Below are 20,131 nucleotides of genomic sequence, written 5' to 3' on the forward strand. Positions count from 1 at the left end.
TCTGGGTAGTCTCCAATTTCTCCTTTCGGTAATTTTATTTTCCCTTCCCCTCCCCTCTTCTTCTATTCCCCACTCTGGTCTCTTAACCTCTTCATACCTGCCTGTGACCTCCCCCTGGGTCTCCTCCTCCTTCCCTTTCTTCTGTGGTCCACTATCCTCTCTTGTCAGATTCCTTCATCTCCAGCCCTTTACCTTTCCCACCCACCTGGCTTCACCTATCACCTTCCAGCTGTCCTTCTTCCCCTCCCCCCACCTTTTTACTCTGGCGTCCTTCCTTTCCAGTCCTGAAGACGGGGTCTTGGCCTGAATCGTCGACTGTTTATTCATTTCCGTAGATGCTGACTGACCTGCTGGGTCCCTCCAGCAGTTTGTGTGTGTTGCCATAGTTTAAACTTGTGAGGGTGTAGAGTCAGCTTGGACTTTTTATAAAACATCAAAGCATTTGGGCAGAGTGTCAGCCATGGCATAGAGATCGGCTCCCTTGTGCCTCAGTCAGAAAATTCGGCCGCCCCAGAATATTGACCCTCACCCTGCCCCGAATATCATGGCAGTCCAGTGCAGCACCAAGGAAGTGCTATATCATTTGAGGTGGGGTGAGCTGCATCTTTCTGGTCAGGTGGATTTCAGAGATCCCAAGGCACAATTTCAAGAAGGGGCCTAGGAGTGGGCCCAGCATCTTGTCCTACTGATTAACCTGCCATCTACTTGTGAGGTCCTACTCATAAAAACAAAATGGCTGCCACATTTCCTACACTGCAGCAGTGTGAAGCATTTTGGGATGTGAGGGAACCTATAGAAATACAAATTTATCTTTGATTTAAGTACAAGTTGTCCAGCATTGCCCTGTTAGCCGTTACCTGAAGCTCCCTGTGTTTACATGACCAATGGAATGCCGGTATTGTCACTGATTAACTGGATTCTGACAACTCATACTCTTTTATTCACTTGTGCACAAGGAGAACAGCATGGTTGCTGTCACTACACTGATCTAAAATTTGAACAAAGAAATGCCATTTTTATATGGGATTGGCTAGTTGGATATCGTTATTGACTAACCTTGTATATGTTCAAATTCCTTATTTACATAATCACCAATCAATCACACCACGATAATGCAGGTATTAATGGCCAATAGAATCTACACATGAAAGGCCAATAATACTTTAGAACTAGTAAAGTAACTGACCAATAGTAAATGTCACCTTAGAATCCATCGTTTGCACCCTTGTCTCCGTTATGTCAAATGGCTCCGGTCCCCTGATGTACAAAAGGAAGCTGTACTCTTCAAAGACCATTCATAGTCCACTCTCCTCTCCTATCTTCTTCAGTGCGCTTATCATTTTCTACCTATCATCTCCCAGCTTCTCACTTCATTTCCTCCCCCACCCCAAACACCATCCACCCTCCCTCTCACTTGGTCTCAACTATCACCTATCAACTTGTACTCCTTCCCTCCCTCCCCGCCCCCCAACCCTTCTTATTCTGGCTTCTTCCCCCTTCCTTTTCCGTCCTGAAGAAAGTGCCTCGGCCCAAAACGCAGCTGTTTATTCATCTCCATAGACGCTGCCTGATCTGACGCGCAGAGTTCCTCCAGCATTTTGTGTGTGCTACTCTAGATTTCTAGCATCTTCAGAATCTCTTGTGTCTTCAAAGACCTTTGCTGCCTGGGTTAACTGCACTCTGTCTGTAAGCTATCCTTGCCCGGACATTGACCTTAATCCTTGCCTTGTTGCAACATGCGCACTGGCCCGTGGCAACAGAGTGTGTCAGCTGCAGATGTGACCTCTCTGCTGTTCCTGGAACTCTGAGCTTAACTTCCCACAGCAGCAAATTTGCTGATCTCTGCTGCAACCTCACTCTTACTCAGTAGGCCGTGACCTGACTGCATCAGAGAAGTGGGTCTCGCCCAACAATTACAGTTCTGTGACCGGTCTGAATGTGGAAGGGCTAGATGAAGGTTTAGGGATATTTTTGTTTTTATTTAAGAGATACAGCGCAGTCACAGGCCCTTCTAGCCCAACGAGCCCCCATGTGCACCTTTGGAAAACGGAGGGAAACTGGAGTACCCAGATGAAGCATGGTGATTGGGGGCAGGGTTGATGTCTTTTTCTTTGAACAGGTTCCATGGTTTTCTTTGCTTCATGGCTGTCGGTGAGAAGACAGATCTCAGAGTTGTATACTGATCCTTGCAATCACAAAGGGGAAAACGTACAAACTCCTTAAAGTCGGCAGTGAGAATTGAACCCCTGGTCACTGGCAGTGTAATGGTGTTATGCTGACCACTCTGCTAATGTGGCACCTTCAAAAACATAGTATTAAATCTCCCATCGCAGTGGGCACCATGGGAGTGGAAGGTCTGACGGATCATTAGTGCTGTCATTGTGTTGCAAAGAAAGCTAAGCTATCTGGCTACCCCTAAATCAATCAATCAATCATTCATTCATTTATTATTTATTTGTATATCTATATATTTATCTGTTTACTTATCTATTTATCTATCGATGTATTTGTTTACTATCTATTTAAATTATGGAGACACGTAGTCCCCTTTTATTGTCATTTAGTAATGCATGCATTAAGAAATGATACATTATTTCCTCCGGTGTGATGTCACAAAACACAGGACAAACCAAGACTGAAAAAACTGACAAAACCATATAATTATACATATAGTTACAACAGTGCACAATACCATAACTTGATGAAGAAGTCCATGAGCACAGTAAAGTTCAAAGTTTCTCAAATGTCCCACATCTCACGCAGACGGGAGAAGGAAGAAAAACTCTCCCTGCCATGCCGACCACAATCCGACTCTGAGTCATCCGAAAACTCCAAGCTCTGATCAGCTCTCCGACACCGAGTACTGAGCGGCATCTCTGCCGAATGATTCGACCTCCTTCTTGGTCACCAAAAGCAGGCAAGGCCGGGGATTTTGAGGCCTACCCTCCAAAAGATTCCTGACCACACAGTAATGGCAGCAGTGGATGGGCGTTTCAGAAATTTCTCTAGATGTTCCTCTGTGATTTCATGTCCATTCTCCATCAAATCAGAATTGTCTATCGATGTATTTGTTTATTATCTATTTATCTGTCTGTCTATCTAGTTACTTAGAGATACAGCACTGGCCCACTGGTCCACACCACCCAATTATACCCATATAACCAACTAACCTACCAACCCGTACGTCTTTGCGTGGCTGGCGCTGTAATTGTGCTATAATAACCTCTACGCTATCGGACTTAAGATGAGTTATCTTATTAAGATATTATCTTTATAAGTCATCTTTCGGTTCTGTTGATTATACACATCCTCTCTGTTTTGCAGATGAAAAGGGAGAGCTACTGAACCCGATGGGTACCGTGCAGAGTAACCCAAACACCGACAGCACTGCCGCCTTAAATATCCGCTTCCAAACTGTGGTACCCCACCCCATCTACTACCCGTCCATCGATAAGGTAAGTGCCGGCTGGGTCTGACCTTTGGAGTGGTTTCTCAGAAACTGAGAAACAACGGGAGGCCCTAAAGTTGGGGTGGTTCACTGGAAAATATATAGGGTTGGGAGACTTATGGAATATATTTGAATATATTTGATTATAATATCACTTTATGTGGTGTGTGTGAGTTATATGTACTCTGTTGTGCACCTTGATCTGGAGGAACATCGTTTCATTTGTTAGTATACATGTATAAGGCTGAATGACAGTAAACTTGATCACTGAGCTAAGTAATGTGCAGAGGAACTATATCCACCAGGAAACACACTGAGCAATTGTGTATACAGAGGCAACTATATAAAAATAGAAACAATCATAATAAAGTTAAACTATGGGGAAATTAACTAATTATAAATCTAATCCAACAAGAGAGAGGAATGTGATTTTTCCCAGTGCCTCTACTACATTGTGATTTGAAGCCAATGGAATTCTGGATATTCCTTGTGCATCACAGTTTTAGCCTTTCTCCTATCCTCTTCTGACCAAGGTGTAGGGAGCCTTTCCCCAGGCACCAGTCTTCACAACACGCAGAACATTCAGTTGTGGAATATGTCTCAATTCTGAGCCCACAGCCAGAGATGCCGAATGGCCGAGGAGAGCACAATCCCCTGGTTGGTTCCACCTCCCCTTTCCTCTGTGCTCTCACCAGCCCAGACAACGCATGGGTTGTCCCTGCACCTGCAACCCAACCCAGTTCACCTGCACAGGTAACAGATCCCTCCGCTTCTCCAAGCCACCTGCTGACCCAGACTTAGAAAATCACTCACTGCTTCAGACGCCATATTCTGGGAATTATATCCCAGCTACAGGTGGAAATTTTCAACAGTGGCCAAACATGCTTCCCAAAGTTGAAATCTTTTAGATTATCCTATTGTAATGAGTGCGACATTTATTGTGTCCCCTCTAGATTCTTGACTTGGGGAGAAATGGAGAGCGTCTGAAGGCAACACAGCAAGAGGTAAGTTCCTGTAATAGAAAACACCAAATGCTGGAAGCACTTGGCAGTTTAGGCAATATCTCCAGAAACAGACACAGGGTTAAACTTTCAGGTCAAGAGCCTTGAACAGAACTCAAGTTCCCATCCTGTTATGACCATGTTGTAATTTGAAACTGTAACTAATATGCATCAGGGGGTACTGTAATATTGTATTGCTGTGATACTGTAATCACTGAATAAACCACCTTTGGAAAAACTAAACGAGAAAAAAAAGAGTGCTTGAATAGTATAATGATCACAAGGTATCCTGTCTCTTCCCTTCTCTTCTCTTCACCTACCCATCACCTCCCTCTGGTTCCCCTTCCTCCCGTAGTCCCCTCTCCTGTCTAATCAGATTCCTCCTTCTTGTGGCCTCATGAAGCATCTTGACCCAAAACATCGGCTGTTTATACATTTCCATAGATAGATGCTGCCCAACTTGCTGAGTTCCTCCAGCGTTTTTGTGTGTGTTGTTCCTTCTTCATCAGTACTTCTCCCACCTTATCACCTGCCAGCTTCTAACTTCATCCCCTAGCTTTCCACTCACCTGGTCTCACTTTATCACCTGCCAGCTTGTTCTCCTTATCCTCCCCTCACCACCTTATTCTGGCTTCTTCCCCTGCCGCTTCAGTCCTGATGAAGGATCTCAGCCATTCCTCTCCATATATGCTGCCTGGCCTGAGTTCCTCCAGCATTTTGCATGGGATGCCTGAACAGTAGAACATGGAACAGTACAGCACAGGAACAGGCCATTCAGCCCACAATGTTGTGCTGAACCAGCCATAAAGCAAATCAAAAACACCCAAACACTAATCCCTCCTACATATACCATGTCCATATCCCTCCGTCTTCCTTACATCCATGTAGCTATCCAAACAACTCTTAAAAGCCTCGGACATATTTGCCTCTACCACCATACCAGGCAGCACATTCCAGGCGTCCACCGCTGTCTGAGTAAAAAAACTTACCCTGCACATCCCCCTTGAACCTGCCCACTCTCACCTTCAATGCATTCCCTCTGGTATTAAACATTTCAAACAGATATTCTCTGTCCACTCTACCTATGCCTCTCATAATCGTGTAAACCTCTATCAGATCTCCCCTCAGCCTCTGGCGCCCCAGAGAAAACAACCCAAGTTCATCCAGCCTCTCGTGATCGCACGTGCCCTCTAAACCAGGCTGCTTTGGGTGGGGACAAGGGGTTTTCACAGGCAGAGGAGAAAAAGAAATTGTACAGGATATGTGCACTACAGCACACACAAAATGGTGGAGGAACTCAGCAGGTTAGGCAGCATCAATGGAGGGGAATAAACAGTCGATGTTTTGGGCAAAGACCCTTCATCAGGACTGGAAAGGAAGGAGGAAGCCAGAAGATGCCTGACTACTGAGCTCCTCCAGTATTTTTGTGTGTATTACTTTGGATTTCCAGTACCTGCAGAACCTATTGTGTGTGCTTATGCACTGATTGTTCCCTCTCAACCAATGCCACAGCAATACCAGCTGAGGGAGATAATGGAGCGGAAGACGTGCACTGAGTTTTTCGAAGACGAGAAGGACCTCGTGTGGAAGCTGAGATACGAAGTTCGTGACTATTTCCCCGATGCCCTTGCTAAGCTTCTCTCGGTCACCAAGTGGAATAAACATGAAGATGTTGCTCAGGTAGGAAATTGGGACCAGATTCCCTCAGCATAACCAGTCACCTGGTTGTGTATAAGAGTTCTCAGTCAAAGTCTTGTGATAAGTGTATTGCAGGTTCGCACCCAACTGGCCAGATATTGAATCACTGGGAGTGGTAAATAATCAGTAAACAGAGAGCAGATTATTGGAACTGTACTGTGCTCTCCAGTGCGGTGATATTGTGAGGAACCTCTTGGGGCAGCACGATAGCGTGGCGGTTAGCAGTAACCCAGGTTCAATTCCCACTGCCTGTCCTGTAAGGAGTTTGTCTGTTCTCTCCAGGACCGTGTGGGTTTCCTCCAGGTGCTCTGATTTCCTCCCATAGTCAAAAGACGAACAGGTCAGCAGGATTGGGCAGCGTGGGCTCATTAACTTCCTGTATCTCTAACTTAAAATAGAATAAATAAATCTTCCATGAAAAACTGTTTCATATGAAACATAAACCTGACTGATCAGTTGTTCAATCATCTTTTGCATATCAACGCCCAATGTAGCTGATTTGGCCAGCACCTTCAGTGTCTGACTCTCAAGCTGGCCAAAGACCATTAGAGTTTCATGGACACCATACTGCTCTGTTCACCAGGGGTGTGGAAGGCAGGTGTTCTCAAACAGATGGAAGATGGCATGGGTATTCTCACTTTTCTGTTTTCTGGGGAAAAGTGTGGGCAGCTTCCCAAGAAAGGAATTGGATGGAAATATAAAACTGGGAAAAAGATCGTTTAGTTATTTCATCTCTCTACATCTACATCTGCAAACTGTCCTGGTTAATATACAGCACAATGAGAGAGAGAATCTGCAGAATGAACGAGGTACAGATTGAGTTTAATTAGATGCTTTAAAAAGCTTTCATTCTGTGGTTACAAATGCAGTGGGTATTCTAATGGCCAATCAGCAGCTCACAGCATTGTGTCAGCCATTGCTGGACACATCCAGAGTTCCCTCCTGACGCTCTGCACCAAATGTACATTCTCACTCTTTCATTCTTCATCTTTCATTCTCTCTCTCTATCTCTCACTCTCTTCCCCCTTCCCCCATCTCTCCCTCTCGCTCAGTCTCTCTTTCTCTTGCATACTCTCTCTCCCATTCTATCTCTCTCATTCTCCCTCATTCACTCACTCTCCCCTTCTCCCTCTCCCCTATCCCACTCTGCCCTCTCTCCCCATCCCCTCTCTCCACCCCATCCCCTCTCTCTACCCCCATCCCCTCTCTCTACCCCCCATCCCCTCTGTCTACCCCCCATCCCCTCTCTCTACCCCTATCCCCTCTCTTCACCCCCTCTCTCCATCCTCTCTCTCTCTGTCTCCTCCTCCTCTTTTCCTCCTCCTCCCCTTTTCCTCCTCCTCCCCTTTCCCTCCTCCTCCCCTTCCCCCACCTCCCCTTTTCCTCCTCATCCTCTTTTCCTCCTCCTCTCCTCGCCCCTTTCCCCTTCTACCCCCTTCCCCCTCCTCCCCTTTACTCCTCTCTCCACTTAACCCTCCCCTTTCCCACCCGTCTCCCCCTCTTCCCTCTATCCCTCCCCTCCCTCCCTCCTCTCTCACTCCTCTCCTTTCTCCATTGTATCCCTGACAATGAGGCCATGTGCTGCATCGCACAGCCTCGAAGGTCATTAGCTTGACGGATATTTTTAATCTGGAGACTGGGAGCTTCCTCTCTGCAGGATATTCGCTGCATCATTTCATAAACTCAATCAGAAGTAATTAACCCCTCATCTCTCAGCAGCAGTCCTCAGCTTGACTCCACGTTCTGCTTCAGTCAGTCCCAAACCCGTTATCACCATTTCCGTGCTAACAGAAGCAATTACAGAAGGCTCAGTAGAAGACTGATTTTGCAGGATTACTTGACGCTAGGAAATTACAAATTAAAATTTGTGTCCTTATTGTGAAATCCTTCAACCTTACCTCCGTCTGACACCTTCTCCATCCTTGTAAGCTTCTAGGATTCCTGCCCTCTGGTTCTGGCCCTCTGGGTATCTTGAGGTTAACCACTCCACTCTCGTTGCCCTTGCTTTCAACTCCCTGCTGGGCCCCAAACTTGCTCTCAAACCCTCCTACTTCACTATTTAACGTTAAGCTTCTCCTTTGAGCCTTCCCCACCCCCAGACCAAATCACTGGTCATCTGCCCCCAAACAGCTTGAGGGGTTCAGTCCTAATTCTTGCTCACCAACTCCCAGTGAAGCGCTCTGAGAGATCTTGCCACATTAAGGACACCACAGTAGTGCAGTGGTTAGCACAACGCCTCACCGTACCAGTGACCCGGGTTCCACTCCCTGCTGTGTTTGAGGGAGTTTGTACGTTCTCCCAGTGACTGTGAGGGTTTCCTCCGGGTGCTCTGGTTTCCTCCCACATTCCGAAGACGTACCAGTTGGTAGGTTAATTAGTCATTGTACATTGTCCTATGATTAGGCTAGAATTAAATCAGGTGATCGCTAGGCGGTGCAGCTCAAAGAGTCAGAATGCCTTTTCCGTGCTGTATCTCAATAAATAAATAAATATCTTCATAAGCCTCTGATAACCGGGCATACTCAGGTCTCTGGTGGTGACAGATTGGAAATTTTTCCAGATATTGGATAAAGATTAGCTTTGTTTGTCACGTACATCAAAAATATACAGTGGAACGGGTCGTCTGCGTCAACGACCGACACAATCCGAGGGTGTGGTGGGGGCAGCTCGTGAGTGTTGCCGTGTTACTTATTAGCCTGAACCCTAACCCGTACGTCTTTGGACTGTGGGAGGAAACCGGAGCACCCAGAGGAAACCCTCACGGTCACAGGGAGAATCTACAAACCCCTTACAGACTGCAGCGGGAATTGAACCCTGATTGCTGAGGTGTTACATTAATAGCTACACTACCTTGCCGCCCCAACTGGATGTTTTCCAATTGATACTCCCAACACTTTTAATTCGCTTTTCTGCATACTGCAGTGCAGCAGTTTCCTGCCAACGCGGAGAGTTTAAAGAGGGCATGGGAAGCAGGGGTTTCTCATGTTTATGTTTTGTTGCTCCACTGCGAAGTCTCTTTGAGGAATGCCTACCTTTCGACAGGAGTTCAGTGAAACCCTCTCTCACTGCTCTCTCTGGCTCGATACCACACACCCACCTGGCTTCACCTATTACCTTCTAGCTCTCCTCCTTCTCCTCCCCCCCCCCCCCAAATTAGTCTGGTGTCTTCCCCATTCGTGAAGAGGGGTCTCCACCCAAAACATCAACTGTTTATTCGTTTCCATAGATTTCCATTTCTCAGACTTGTAGACATCAGGCCTCCAACTTTGAAATTCGCCAATCTCTGTTCGGGCCTAGACCCCAGGGCTCACCCATCACAGGTTTGACATTCGGACCCTGTCTTCCAGACTCGCACGGGGATCTCTGAGACCAAGGACCAGGACCCCTTAGGTTAAAAGGCGGCAAGGAGGCCAGGAAACAGGCCTGTTCTGTTTATGGAAGCATGTGTAAGGGAGAGAAAGGGCACAGATTAGCGCCTGTTGGGCCATTGGGATTTATGAATAATTGGACAGCGGAGGATTGGAGTTTTACTGGAATAAAAGCCGTTGCTATTCTCTGTTTCAGAATCAGGTTTAATATCACTGGAATATATGGTGAAATTTGTTGTTTTACAGCAACAGTACTTTGCAATACTAGTAATAAAATAATACATTACAATAAGTATATATAAAAATAAATTAAATAATAGTGCAAAAAGAGAGGGAAAATATCCTGAGGAAGTGTTCATGGGTTCGTTGTCCATTCAGAAACCGGATGGCAGAGGGAAAGAAGCTGTTCCTGAAATGTTTCAGGCTCCTGTACCTCCTCCTTGACTGGTGTGCTTACTGGGAATAGGTGGTCTGGGATATGATGCAGTACAGTAGCAACGGTGCTTGTGTAGAATGGCCAGTCCCATTACAGCTGGAGTGCGCTTTATCTTCCAGGTAATATACCTCCTACAGTCATGGAAAGAATTGTCTGCACTAAACGCACTCGAGCTTCTGGACTACAGCTTCCCCAGCCGTTACGTTCGCTCTCTGGCCATAGACTGTCTAAGGAAGTTGAGGTATGTGACGGTTTGGAAATTGGTGTGTTACACTCTTCATTTGAATCAGAATCAAATTTATTATCACTGATAGTGTGTACTTTTATGTCCAAAAATATACTGTGCTGTTCTGTGCTCTGTTCTTCAATTCCCTTTAAGTCCAGAACTCCATTCAGCTTGGTACTGTTCTCTGTTCTATGTTCTAATTGGTTGATCATTCTCTGTTCTGTGTTCTAATTGGTTGATCATTCTCTGTTCTCTGTTCCAATTGGTTGATCATTCTCTCTTTGTTCCAATTGGTTGATCATTCTGTGTTCTATGTTCTAATTGGTTGATCATTCTGTGTTCTATGTTCTAATTGGTTGATCATCTTATTCATGTTTTGCTCTATCCATTGACCTTTCAGTGATGAAGATCTCCTCCAGTATCTCCTGCAGTTGGTTCAGGTGTTGAAGTATGAGCCCTACCTGGATGCTGAGCTAACCAAGTTCCTACTGGAGAGAGCTTTGACCAACAAAAAAGTTGGACATTTCCTTTTCTGGCACCTCAGGTAAAAAAAAATCCTATATAATTAAACGTGTACCTTCGAACACTGGTGATGGGTGATCATTAACCTGGAAATGAATCCACCAATTTTCTTCAGTTGTTGAGTAAGGGAGGGGCAGGCTTTTATGATTAGGATGTCTTTATTCAGTAACACAGCAGCTCACACAACACTTTACAGCACCAGCGATTCCGCCTCTGTGAGGAGCTGTATGTTCTCCTTGTGATCGCATGGGTTTCCTCAGGGTGCTCCACTATCCTCCCACATTCCAGCAACAAGAGCAAAATAGCACCTTTCACACCCTTCCTCCTACCCATCCACACACACACACACACACACACACACACACACACACACACACACACACACACACACAGGCCTACAATCCCAGGACAGGTCACCTCCAGAGTCCTCGGCCCTAGACTCTCAAACTCGCAGACATCAGGCCTCAGAATTCTGGATTCGCTGACTTCAGTCTTTGACCTTTGGGCTTCCACCTCCAGTCTCGACCCAAGGCTCGCCAGTCACAGGACTTTGAACTCCAAGCCTCAATCTCCAAACTCACACGGACTTCTGACCACAGGACTTGCCAGCCTGGGAGGGACACTGGCTCTTGTGCCTCCTGTCTGCGTAGACCTCTGACCCATGACTTACTGAACTGGGGAGTCACCAGCCCTCATCCTTAGGGCCCACCAGCCACAGTCCTTGACCATGGGGATTGCTGGTCTTTGTCCTCAGCGCCTGCTGACCTGAACCCCGGGGATCACTGGCCTTCAAGCACTCTGACCACCGGTTCCTGCCCCTGGCTCATCATTTATGGGGAGAAGGCAGGAAAAGGGTACTGATTGTGGATGATCAGCCATGATCACAGTGAATGGTGGTGCTGGCTCAAAGGGCTGAATGGCCTACTCCTGCACCTATTGTCTATTGTCTATTTATGGCCCCTAACCTCTAACTCCCCCTCTTACCTTTTCCTAAACCCTAACCTCACTTCTGAGCCACAACATTGATGGACAACCTCAATCAAGCGGGCTGCTTTCTTTTGGACACGGTTAAGTTCCTTGACTGATGTTGGAACTGCACATCTGGCTGAGTTATCTGTACCCTCTGGACTTGTTCCTCATGGATGACAGGATGGCTTTGGGGAATCAAGGGAATTCAGTCTCTGCATAATACCTTACAGTTACAGTATTTATGCGTTTGGTTGTCCTGAAGATGAGTCCCGTTTTGTGTATCCTTCAGGTCAGAAGTACATTTACCCGCGGTGTCACTACGATTTGGATTAATCCTGGAGGCGTACTGCCGAGGAACCAACCACCACATGAAGTCCTTGTTGAAGCAGGTAAGATATGACGTTGTTGGGGCGGAACGTCTGTCTATTAACCCAGTGGTTCTCATCCATTTTCTGCTCATGGTTTGCTTGTGACTTCCATTTCCTCTGTGGCCCCACATTCCGTAGTCTCCGTTAGCTGCCGAAGTTTTATCTGGTCAACTGTACTAATTATTCTAATGTACAATCAATATTTATGTTTTAACAAGTTATAGGTTAAGTTGAAGTTAAATATACTGTTATAGGTGTTTTCAAACTCTGAATAGGATACTCTACTTCCAATATATATATATATATAACATTCTTCTAACCAGCAACAAAAAATATTGTTACTTTGGATACTTAGTGAGATCCTTGCAACTGATGCAAACTAGCGAGTTTTTCAATATCTGGTTGCAACTTGGTTAGAGATAATCAAAGATCACCTCTTTTCACAACATCAAGACAATTATGAGCTTCTGCTCGCAGATGAAGAGCTTGACCAAAACCACACTCAGCTAGATAAGAGGTGGGAATCCAATGAATCTTGCTTTCTCCCAGAATTGTGGAAACTTATTTTGAATATCATTAGTTATCCAGAAATTTTGCTTGAGCTGTTATATCACTCTGCAGGTCAGTAAGACATTCTTGCAATGTGGTGTCAACATCATTCACGTTCACCCCAAGTGGATCCACGACCCAGTCTGGAATGTGCATCTCCAGCAGGTCTATGAGCCAAAATTCCATATCAGTGTGCAATTGTTTCAAAGGATCTAGATACACAATCAGATCATCATCTTGCAATTCTATTTTAAGAGCGGCCAGTGGACGAAATTGCATAAACTCATGACGTCCAATTTTGCTGCTGAAAAGTTTTGAGTTTTCCCAGGAAAGCAGTAATGGGCTCTTTACATGATATGCAATTGCAGTTTTTGCCCTTGAAACTATTAGTTTAATAAATTCAGTTTTTCAAATATATCTGAATATAGTAAACATCAAAGAATTATAATAAGTATAATCTCACATGAAGAAGTATCAGTTTGGAATATACATGTAAAAATAAACTAGCTTTTTTAGGCAGTATTTATTTAAAAATAATTTTTAGGGAATTTTAATATGAAATTATATATGCAAATTCCATGTGGTAATAAAACTATGTGTATTCATCAAGAAAAGCAAATTGAAACATGACCACTCATTTTCAATGGTTCATGCTGTGGCTCTCAACGTGGGCCATGTCAGATTTCGTAAGGGCCACAAGTTAAAGAAACGAGTTGCAACATGCCTAGAAGATGAGGTATTGAAGATTGATCGTATAGAGACAGAGCACTAGAGCCCGTCAAGTCTGTGCCGAGCAATTACTTTGCCTACTCCATCGGACCGCACCTGTACCCTAGCCCTTCCATCCATGTACCTACCCAGACTTCTCTGAAACGTTGAAATCGAACCTGCATCCACCAGTTCTGCTGGCAGCTCGTTCCACACTCTCACCACCCTCTGAGTTAAGAAGTTTCCCCTCATGTTCCACTTAAACATTTCACATTTCACCTTTAACTCATGACCTATAGTTCTAGTCTCACCGAACCTCAGAGGAAAAGGCCTGCTTGTATTTACTCTGTCTGTATCCTTCATAATTTTGTATACCTCAATCAAATCTCTCCTCATTCGCCTTTGCTCCAGGGAATAAATGCCTAATCTATTCAACCTTTCCGTATAACTCTGGTCCTCAAGTCCCAGCAACATTAATTTTCTCTGTACTCCTTTAATCTTATTGATATCGTTCCTGTAGGTAAGTGACAAGAACTGCACACAATAGTCTAAATTTGTCCTTACCACTGTTTAATACAATTTCAACTTGACATCCCCAACTCCTGTACTCACTACTTTGATTTATGAAGGCCAATGTATTGGGCCTCAGTGTAATAGTGCAGGAGAGAGAGAAAACGACGAACTGAGGTGGCAGCTAACCAGAAGTTGAGCATCTCCCTGCAGCCTAGGCGCAGGTGTCCTGCAAGCAAACCCCATCTGTGTTTGGTTTCTCAACTCAATGCAATACGCTTTGGCACCAGTGAGTTTGTAGTCAGTGTTCAACGGGTCGTTGGGTGGTGCCTGAGGTGTGTGTGTGTGTGTATATATATACACGTGTTCTGTGCGGCTGCTCTTAAGAAAAGGGGCGACGCCTGAATTCTGATCTTCACTGACGCTCTCCAACACAACTCTTTTTTTGCAGTGTGAGGCGTTAAAGAAAATGAAAGCCCTGAATGACTTTGTGAAGTCCAGCTCCCAGAAGACAACCAAAGCAAAAACAAAAGAGGCCTTGCATGTGTATATGAGGCAGGAGACTTGCATGGAAGCACTTTCTAACTTCTATTGTCCATTAAGTCCCAGTAACCTCCGCAAGGAACTCTGGTATGTTGAATGTCAAAGTCAAAGTAAATTTATTATCAAAGTACGTATACATCACCTGAGATTAATGTTCTTGCCGGCATTTACAGTGGAACATAAGAGAGGCGATATCAAGGAATGTTTGGAAAGGAGATATGGGGGTCTGATGTAAAGGAAGTGTGCTAATCTAGTGAAAGTCAGAACTTATAATTGCCATTGTTTGTTTCTACAGAAGATTATGTTATAGGGGCACATCGTGTATCTTCTCTGGAAATGGCATGCCAAAGATATGCTAAGATAGCCCAAATGCAATGGCATAGTGGCACAGCTGATGATGGTGCAGTCAGAAAGCTCCAGGTGCCAGGTCCAATCCTGATCACTGGTGCTGTGTGTATTGAGTTTGTACGTTCTCTCTGTGGCCACGTGGGTTTCCTCTGGGTGCTCCAGATTCCTCCCGCATCCCACAGATCTCTGGGACGGCAGGTTAATTGACTTCTGTAAATTGCCCCTGTTGTTTAGGTGAGCACTAGGATCCAAAGAAGATGATGGGAACTAGGATTTGGAAGTCCTCTTGCAGGACTCCCCAAAAGTTAACTCGCAGGTTCTGCTGGTAGTAAGGAAAGCAATGTTAGCATTCAATTTGAGAGGACTAGAATATAAAGGCAAGGATGTAATGCTGAGGCTTTATAAGGCATTGGTCAGAGCACAATTGGAGTATTGTGAGCAGTTTTGGGCCCCTTATCTAAGAAAAGATGTGCTAGCATTGGAGAGGGTCCAGAGGTTCACGAGAATTATCCAAAGAATGAAAGGGTTAACCTATGAAGAGGCTTCCTATAGTGGGGAGTTGAGGACCAGAGGGCAGAATAGAACAACGTCCCTTTAGAACAGAGATGAGGAGAAATTTGTTCAGCCAGAGGATGGCAAACCTGTGGAATTCATCGCCACAGACGGCTCTGGAGACCACGTCATTAGGTATATTAAAAATGGAGATTGATAGGTTCATGATTAGTAAGAGCATCAAAGGTTACAAGCAGAAGGTTGAGAGGGAAAATAAATCAGCCGTGATGGGTTGGTGGAGCAGACTTAATGGACTGAATGGCCTAATTCTGCTCCTGTTGTCTTATGGTTTTATAATGTGGGGAGAATTAATTTGGATAGTATAAGCTGGTGCCTGGTGGTCAGTGTGAACATGATGGGCTAAGGACTTGTTTCTGTGCTCGGTGGGACAATGCGTTTATGAGCAACGAACCATCTGTTGGAAGGTCTCAGATGAGTTGAGTAGCATCTGTGTGAGGTGGGGGGAAGGAATTGTTTACAGTTGTGGTCTTGATGCAGGGTTTCAATCCGAAATGTTGATAAATCCTCTCCAAAATGATGCTGCCTGACCTGCTGAGTTCCTCCGGCGGGTAGTTTGTTGCTCCAGGTTCCAGTGTCTCCGGCGGCCTTGTGATTGATTCACGAGGACCCCCGCTGGCAAGACAAGCCTTTATTTCTCGTCTCCATCTGTGCGCGAGAAGGTGGTGACTGGGTCTGTCCGACCACCATTTGACCACCTTTGCCCACTGTGCTGGTGGCAGTTTGATCCAACCGAGTGAGTAACCGATTGGGCCATTTCAGAGGGTGTTAAAGATTCAGCCTCATTTCTGTGATCTGGGGTGCTGTGAATCCCACCCTGGTTAAAGATTGCAGCTTTCCAAATTTCCCTGCAATGTAGGAGGAAACCATTTCAGCCCATCCAGTTTTACCATCTCAGCAAAGCCCTCAGATTTCAAATTTGCATGGCTGTGCATGACTTGGTAATTCAAATGAGATTCCACGCTGTTCTCTACTTAACTTCACGTCACCAGAACTTTAGACCTCTCTACCACAGAACTAAAAATTCCGATCATTCATTTATCACATGTACATTGAAACATACAGGTAAATGTGTCAATATAAAAACGCAAACACGAGGAAATCTGCAGATGCTGGAATTTCAAGCAACACACATAAAAGTTGCTGGTGAACACAGCAGGCCAGGCAGCATCTCTAGGAAGAGGTACAGTCACAGCAGGCCAGGCAGCATCTCTAGGAAGAGGTACAGTCACAGCAGGCCAGGCAGCATCTCTAGGAAGAGGTACAGTCACGGCAGGCCAGGCAGCATCTCTAGGAAGAGGTACAGTCACAGCAGGCCAGGCAGCATCTCTAGGAAGAGGTACAGTCACAGCAGGCCAAGCAGCATCTCTAGGAAGAGGTACAGTTACAGCAGGCCAAGCAGCATCTCTAGGAAGAGGTGCGGTCACAGCAGGCCAGGCAGCATCTCTAGGAAGAGGTATACCTCTTCCTAGAGATGCTGCCTGGCCTGCTGCGTTCACCAGCAACTTTTATGTGTGCTGAGGGAAATGTGTCATCTGTGCTAACAACCAACGCAACTAAGGATGTGCTGGGGGCAGCCCGCGCCGTGTCACCACACATTCCAGCTCTGACATAGCATGCCTACAATGCTCAGCAGAACAACACAGAACACAACAAGCAACATCAGAAAAACAAGCCTCTTTTCTTCCTCCCACATGCACAGACAGGCTTCAAACTCCAAAACAGACCTCTGGGCCTCCAGTGGACTCAAAAGACTTTGGGCCTCTGACTTCCCCGACTTCCCCAGTGGGCAGAGAGGGCTTTGCCTGTGATGGACAGTGTTCTGTTAAGGACATGTGAATTCCTCCATCACTAAGTTGAATTTGATGAGTTCACTGATATTATTCCAGTGCTAGTCACATACATTCTTTTCTACTTGGAAAAATATACAAGCATCTCCCCACCCCCCATACATTACATTACAGAAATCGACCCTTAGAGAATTTGCGAATCGCTACCCAAGAAGATTGTCTATATGTGGCGTGGCATGGTAGCATAGCAGTTAGCAAAAAGCTAGTACAGTGCCAGTGACTCAGGTTCAATTCAGTGACCCGCTGTCTGTAAGGAGGTTGTATGTTCTCCCCGTGACCCCGTGGAGTTCCTCTGGGTGCTCTGGTCCCACGTTCCAAAGATGTATGGGTTAGTGGATTAATTCTGGTCACCGAATTATAGGAAAGATGTCAATAAAATTGAGAGAGTATAGAGGAGGTTTACTAAAATGTTGCCTGGGTTTCATCTCCTAAGTTACAGAGAAAGGTTGAACAAGTTAGGTCTTTATTCTTTGGAGCGTAGAAGGTTGAGGGGGGATTTGATAGAGGTGTTTAAAATTATGAGGGGGATTGATAGAGTTGACATGGATAGGCTTTTTCCATTGAGAGTGGGGGAGATTCAAACAAGAGGACATGAGTTGAGAGTTAAAGGGCAAAAGTTTAGGGGTAACATGAAGGGGAACTTCTTTACTCAGAGAGTGGTAGCTGTGTGGAACGAGCTTCCAGCAGAAGTGGTTGAGGCAGGTTCGATGTTGTCGTTTAAAGTTAAATTGGATAGATATATGGACGGGAAAGGAATGGAGGGTTATGGACTGAGTGCAGGTCGGTGGGACTAGGTGAGAATAAGAGTTTGGCATGGACTAGAAGGGCCGGGATGGCCTGTTTCCGTGCTGTAATTGTTATATGGTTAAATGTTATAATTGGCCACACGGGTGTAATTGGACAGGTTGGGCTCATTGGGTCAGAGGGGCCTGTTACCCTGCTGTATCTCTAAATAAGTTAATTAAATAAATACATTTGAGATAAGGAATTAACATGGGGAAAAAATTTAAAAAACATAAATATTTATTTACGATATATATATATTTCAATGCGTATTTCTAGACACATCCACGGAAGATGTGCTTTACATTGTGGAAAATCGCAATATGGGCAATGGGCACCTCCTCTCCCATCTTAACATGGGTTACCTGTGCTTCATTCATTAAAATACATGCAGGAAGCACACTCAGTGTATGTTGGTCTTTACAACCATTCTGCTATCAAAATACTTTCTATCTATAATCTATCAATAATACTTGTGTTTCGTCTTTAAACAATGCACCCATGAAGTATTTGATCAGCACCAGGACAGGCTATAATCCAAACCAAAACTACAACGTCCTACAGGGAAAAGCATGATGAAGCTGTTGTGACGGCATCTACAACACTGTGCAAAAGTCTTAGGCCGATTTTCCTCGCTCTCCATGACCCTCACTCCTCTCTTCTGGATACCAGAGCCTTTTGCTGTTCCATAGTTTGCTCCATTTAAACAATGGCCCAGATAGACTGAAAGGACAGGGTGTCAGTCAGGACGCGAGCCAATGGTGCTCGTTCTCTGCGACGGTCATCTCCATGTGCTGAGGCTATGACGACTGCCCCTGCTGCTGTGCTCCATGTTGCCAATATGATGAGTTGATAAGGGAGGTTTTGGGCCTACTCTGGGCTGTTCCAGGGTTCGGATCTGAGGACAGTTTTGTTTTGGAATTGCTGCTGTTCACTTCAATTGTTGGCATGAGTTGTATTTTTTTTTCTTTCTCTTGCACATCGAGTGTTGGTCTTTTATTTTTATTCGTTTTTTTTTCTTCAGTTGGGTTCTTTCGGGTTTCTTGCTTTGTGGCTACCTGTGAGCAAGCAAATCTCAAGGTTGCATAATTTATACATTCTTTGATAATAAATGGACTTGAATCTTGAATATAGCTAGGATGAACAAGACTTTTGCACAGTACTGTATTAATTTTATGCATTGCACTGCACTGCTGCCACAAAAAAAGCAAGTTTCATGACATATGTGAGTGATGATAAACCTGATTCTGATATGGGTCTCTATTGTGGACTGAGAATGGGAAGCGGGGCAGGGAGAGGGGAATCATGGTTGGAAAAAGGGAAAGGGAGAGGGAAGCACCAGAGAGATATTCTGTAATGATCAGTCAACCAATTGTTTTGGAATCAAATGACTTTACCTGGTATCTCAGGGCTGGATGTGCCTGCACACACCACCCCCTGCCCCTGGCACTCCTTCTGTGCCACCTGTCTCACACCCCTTCCTCAGTGCTCCACCCTCACCATTCCCAACATCCTTTGCTCCCACCAGATTTACCAACTCACTCTCCATTCTACATTGACAAATACAGTACAGTTAAAAATCTCAGGCACCCTAGTTGTATCTACATGCCTAAGACTTTTGCACAGTACTACACACTAGTCAGACCTCCTAGGAGTGCATCGGTTCTGTTCTTGCAAACACAAAGCCCAACCACTCAGTCTGCACTTTCTTCCCCCCCACCCCCCACAACCCTTACAAGAAAGGATCGGGAATCCCTGAGGCAAGGCACAGAACAGCAATACACAACTCTCACTGGGGGCTGACGCTTCAGGAAATATTGGCCCAAATGTTTAAGATCTGCCAACAGTACCAAAACAATCTTAACCCATCAGCAATGAATGAGGAGTTTGTATTGGCAAAGGTGTTTCTTCGTTTTTTTCAGAAACAGGTTAACTATCTCTGACATTTGTCGTGAAATTTGTTGTTTTGTGGCAGCAGTACAGTGCAAGATATTAAAAATTACTCAAGTTGCAAGAAGAAATATAAATGAATTAGTGCAAAAAGAGGGCAAAATAGCGAGGTAGAGTTCATGGGCTCATGGATGATCCAGAAATCTGATGGCAGAGGGGAAGAACTTGCTACTAAAATGTTGAGTGTAGACCTTAAGGCTCCAGGACCCTCCTTCCTGATGGTAGGTTAAGAAAGGGGTATGTCCTGGATGGTGAAGGCCTTTAGTGAGAGTTGCCGCCTTCTT

General features: G+C 45.1%; 1 protein-coding gene across 9 annotated transcripts in view; it reads left to right on the top strand.

Annotated features, from left to right (window-relative positions):
• The window catches only part of pik3cd (phosphatidylinositol-4,5-bisphosphate 3-kinase, catalytic subunit delta), a 244,079-nt gene that overhangs the window by 205,439 nt on the left and 18,509 nt on the right, over positions 1-20,131 (top strand). For all 9 annotated transcript variants that reach the window (XM_063033142.1, XM_063033145.1, XM_063033143.1 and 6 more), the window contains 7 exons: positions 3,325-3,455; positions 4,402-4,452; positions 5,962-6,129; positions 10,071-10,192; positions 10,578-10,721; positions 11,958-12,057; positions 14,255-14,433. In XM_063033142.1, coding sequence (XP_062889212.1) covers positions 3,325-3,455; positions 4,402-4,452; positions 5,962-6,129; positions 10,071-10,192; positions 10,578-10,721; positions 11,958-12,057; positions 14,255-14,433 — 895 coding nt within the window. The remainder of the gene's footprint in view (positions 1-3,324; positions 3,456-4,401; positions 4,453-5,961; positions 6,130-10,070; positions 10,193-10,577; positions 10,722-11,957; positions 12,058-14,254; positions 14,434-20,131) is intronic.

This window comes from Mobula hypostoma, chromosome 25 (assembly GCF_963921235.1).
Source record: "Mobula hypostoma chromosome 25, sMobHyp1.1, whole genome shotgun sequence".
NCBI classification, from domain to species: Eukaryota; Metazoa; Chordata; class Chondrichthyes; order Myliobatiformes; family Myliobatidae; genus Mobula; species Mobula hypostoma.